Consider the following 4194-nt stretch of genomic DNA (forward strand, 5'->3'; position numbering starts at 1 on the left):
CTGATGGATTCTGAGTGGGCTGTTATTGGTCCTCGTGGGAAGGTTCGCCTTAAACGTTGACATCTTCCAGTATGGCGCTTCTACAGTGGAATTTGAATGGCTTCGGTAGTGATCGTGAGGAATTGATACAACTGGTCTCCGACCACTCGCCAGTTGCTGTCTGCTTGCAAGAAACGCATTTTAAGCCTGCCCAGTCCTTCCTTCTTTCTGGGTACACTATGTACAGATGTGATAAGTCAGATGCTGGTCACGCTGCTGGCGGCGTGGCAGTCTGTGCCTCCGATTCTGTGTATTCTCAGCAAATTCACATTGTATCCCACCTGCAAGCCGTTGCGGTGCGAGTACACTTTTCTCGCCCGCTTACAGTTTGCTCATTGTACGTTCCTCACTCAGAAACCTTTACAACCGCTGATTTGCTTCAGCTCTTCCATCAACTTGAGCCGGCAGTCTTGCTTGTAGGAGACCTTAATGCCTATCACCGTCTGTGGGGTTCTGTCCGCACTGACGGTCGTGGCCGCGAGGTCACGGAATTTCTTGAGGAGAGTGGCTTGCTTATCCTTAACGATGGCAGTCCTACTCATTTCTCCACTGCCCATTGCACATATTCTTGTATCGACCTCTCCATGTGCAGTGCTGGTCTCTTGACCTCATTGACCTGGAGAGTGCATCCTGATCTTTGTGGCAGTGATCACTTCCCGTTGTTTGTTGAAGGTCTCCCTGTTACCCCTCCTTTTCTTCTCCGCCGCTTCAATCTGAAGCATGCTGACTGGCGTAAATTCCGTGAGCTCAGTGAGTTTCATTATCGTGATGATCTCCCTGTAGCTGTTGTGGCTGAAGCTTTTGAGCAGACTGTTCTTGATGCTGCTCATGGTTCCATTCCAGAATGCGGTGGCGACTTTTCCCGCCGGCGTGTTCCATGGTGGTCTGCGGAACTTACGTCTCGCAAGCAAAAACCCGGAGTACCTGAACTATAAGGCAAAGCAATCAGCTACACGAACTAGGACGTGCTCGGAAACGTTCGGCTATTTTCGTGTACAGACCCAGAGGAAGAGAGAGCATGGAAGTTCCTGTCCGACGGGCCGAGTTCTTGTGAATTCAGTAGTACGAATACGAAATATTGAGATGGGATATAGCAAACGTCCTGCTTATGAACATGTTATAAATTGCATTAGAATAACAAAATGTTTACTTACCACTTTTCCCAGAAACGTTGATGATTTCCATGAAGTACACTCTCCAAAGGAAGACTCGACACACGCAAAAGGACAAGGTAGTAAATAAGTGAACATACGCCTGGGTTTGAAGCAGAAGATCATGTGTTCGATTGCAGCTTGGGGTTCACAGAGTATATGGCCATGTTGTTGGTCTCCATTAAAATAATATACACACACGAAATGCGATCAAAGATACACAAACACACACACACACACACACGTAATGGCGATAAATAATTTTCTTCAGACGTTACATTTCAAGATCGAAGCTACTTTTTGCAATGGAAAGAAAATTGTGGGGAACGTCTTGTTTTCAGTCGAGTTCTTGTTCTTTATGCTGATTTTTTTCGAGAAGAAAGTGAAGGGTGATTTCCTGTTTTTCATTTTCGGATGGTCTTGTTACTGTGGATGTTCTTTTGGTGGTTTTCTTTTTGGTGGAAAAGAGCTTCCTTTGGGGGGAAAATTTCACTGTGGAAGGCGGAAGTGACTCAACTGTTATTTTGGGATTAGCTTTCCTTTCTTCAATGGATGGAAGCATTGGAATTATATATTTTTTAATTATTTCGAAATCTTCATCCGATTCTGCTTTTTCAAGTACCTCCATCCACATTTTCATTATCTCTGCTTTTTTATCCTCCTTACTTTTGTTGCTTTTTGATCGGGTTTTTGACAGTTCATTTATGATTATATCAGGATTGACGTCCATGCATTCCCGTTCCGCAATAAAAAGCTCTCGATCGTTACTTGGCTCATCTTGCATTATTTCCATTTGAGATTTCACTCTTACAGCAAGATGAATATGCTTACACATGTTGAATTTAATACCCGAATCTGGACAAGTACAGGAGAAGGAATGAATGCACGTATTACAGTCACTGCATCTAAGTTCACAATTGCAGTGTTGTTCTGAACTTCGCACTTCATAAATGTCGGTTCCACTTTGGGATGGTATTTTCCATATCCCTTCTTCGTAAATAACATTCTCCGAAGGCAATTCCAATGAATGATTGTGTCTTTGGCGTATTACAGACAGTTTCGATGTTACTTTCCCTTTGTACATAGATATTAACCTTTCAAACATTTTATCCCTGACAAACCGCATGATTGTGTGGATAGCTATAGCAAGTCGCTTTGGTTTCTTGCCCTTGAAATACAAGTGCTTTATAATCCCGTGCATTCTTTCCAAGTGCATGTTCGTATTTAGGCCTGCATGAAGTCGATAGCAAAAGGCCCAGCTATGAGCATTTAATTTGTATTCATTTTCGAAATAATCTCCAAATGATTTTGTATCTGGATCTGTTTTAAATTCGTTCATAGCTTCTTCCAACATTTTAGTAAATGCTGATTCATCTCTTTCTTCCATTAGAGTTCTTAGAACTTTGTACACTGCTATCTGCTTCTCTTGTCCTTTTACTTTAGAAAGATTTTTTCTCCAGGCTCGGTCCACATGCCACGTACAATATAGATGAAATTGTGGAGGAGGCATTGTTTTGATCCAAGCATTGTAGTAGGTAGGAGCCATATCCGACATAAATATTCGAGTTTGAATAGAATCACCTAGAGACTCTCGAATCACAGATAGAAATATTTCCATCACTTGGAGATCAACTCGGTTAGAAAACATCAGAGCGCAGGGAAAGCCCTCACAAAGATTGTCTAACACAAGTAATGTAGTGAGCTCAAATCCGTAAGGATTGAGGTCATGTGTGCCGTCCATACATATACAATTAGAGCCAAATTGTCTGAGCATTTCTTTCTGAGACTCATTCATTAGTATAAGTACAAAATCCTCAGAACGTAGCTGAGGATGAGTGTCCAACAATACAGATTGCGGTTTATAAAATTGTACTATACCACCAGACGCCTGCATTTCATAGATCCAAGATTCAACACTAGTGCAGTCATTACTATGCCGGACAGTGTCTGCTTTCAAATTATAGTCACGTGCAATGTTGTGCAGGTCTTTCCGTGTAAGAAGGTCCACACGCTGAATGTTATCATTACAGATTGAATTGCGCACAGAATCCAGAATTTCATCGAATGGAATCTTGAGAGCAATTTTAGCGGCAATATTATCTCTCTCACATTTAGAAAGCCTTAAACGACCCATCTCTCCCTGATGACCAACATGTGTTCTGCAAAAAGTAACTTTAAATTCTCCGGAAACCTGGCGTACAACATCCATTTTCGCGGGACAATGTCCATTTATTTTGTTAGTTCCCAATATTTTAGGATGTCGCATATTTTTACTTAATGATTTAAATATGCCATCACGATGACATCTGAATATGAATCTTGTTTCTTCAGTTCCCTTTCTCTTATATTCTCGTTTCAAACTAAATTTAGACACGTGTTCTTTTTCTACATTTTCTTTCCAGACCTGAAACTCTTTTTCATTAGGAAACTCGAATTGTTCGTTATTGATGACAATATCATGTTCACTAATGTAGTGTTGTGTGATATGGGACAGTTTTGACTTCTCTCCACAAATAGGACAACGTATCGACATTTTCTCATTCTGGGACGAAAATTTATGTTTACTTTCTACATGTTTAATTAAGTCTTCCTTTCTTCTTTTACTTTCACCACACAAGTCACAAATAAATCTGAAGTTATCATGGTTTGTTTTCTTGTGGCGTGTCAAGTTCCGATGAAATTTAAAGGTCTTCTCACATAAGTTGCAGACGTATTCGTTCATTATTAATCACTACACTTCGGAAGTTTCGTCACCAAAAAATCGTATTTTGGAAACCTAAAAATAAATAAAAATAACTAAAAATAGGAAGGAAAAAACGTTAAAATATTGTCAACTAAACACGAAGATTCTTAAACAAAATTTTTAAATAAATAATCTTATGTCCTCGTTTTTAAATCTATTTTTATTCCCTCAGTCAATGCTATACAGGATGGCCCAAAAGTAGGTATAAACCCTTGCATTGATCAAGTATAACATTCCAGCTTATAGGTTTATTTGCTTCGG

The 4194-nt window shown here is 40.2% G+C and overlaps 1 protein-coding gene across 1 annotated transcript; it reads right to left on the reverse strand.

The window, feature by feature from the left end:
• Nucleotides 1-1527: 1527 nt before the first annotated feature.
• Nucleotides 1528-3914, reverse strand: LOC145689682 (uncharacterized). The gene has a single exon (XM_081763879.1). The coding sequence runs from the start codon at nt 3910-3912 to the stop codon at nt 1528-1530; it is 2385 nt and encodes a 794-aa protein (XP_081620005.1). The 5' UTR covers nt 3913-3914.
• Between the last annotated feature and the right edge of the window lie 280 nt (nt 3915-4194).

The sequence above is a fragment of the Thermobia domestica genome, chromosome 7 (assembly GCF_964235325.1).
Source record: "Thermobia domestica chromosome 7, izTheDome1.hap1.1, whole genome shotgun sequence".
Lineage (NCBI taxonomy): Eukaryota > Metazoa > Arthropoda > Insecta > Zygentoma > Lepismatidae > Thermobia > Thermobia domestica.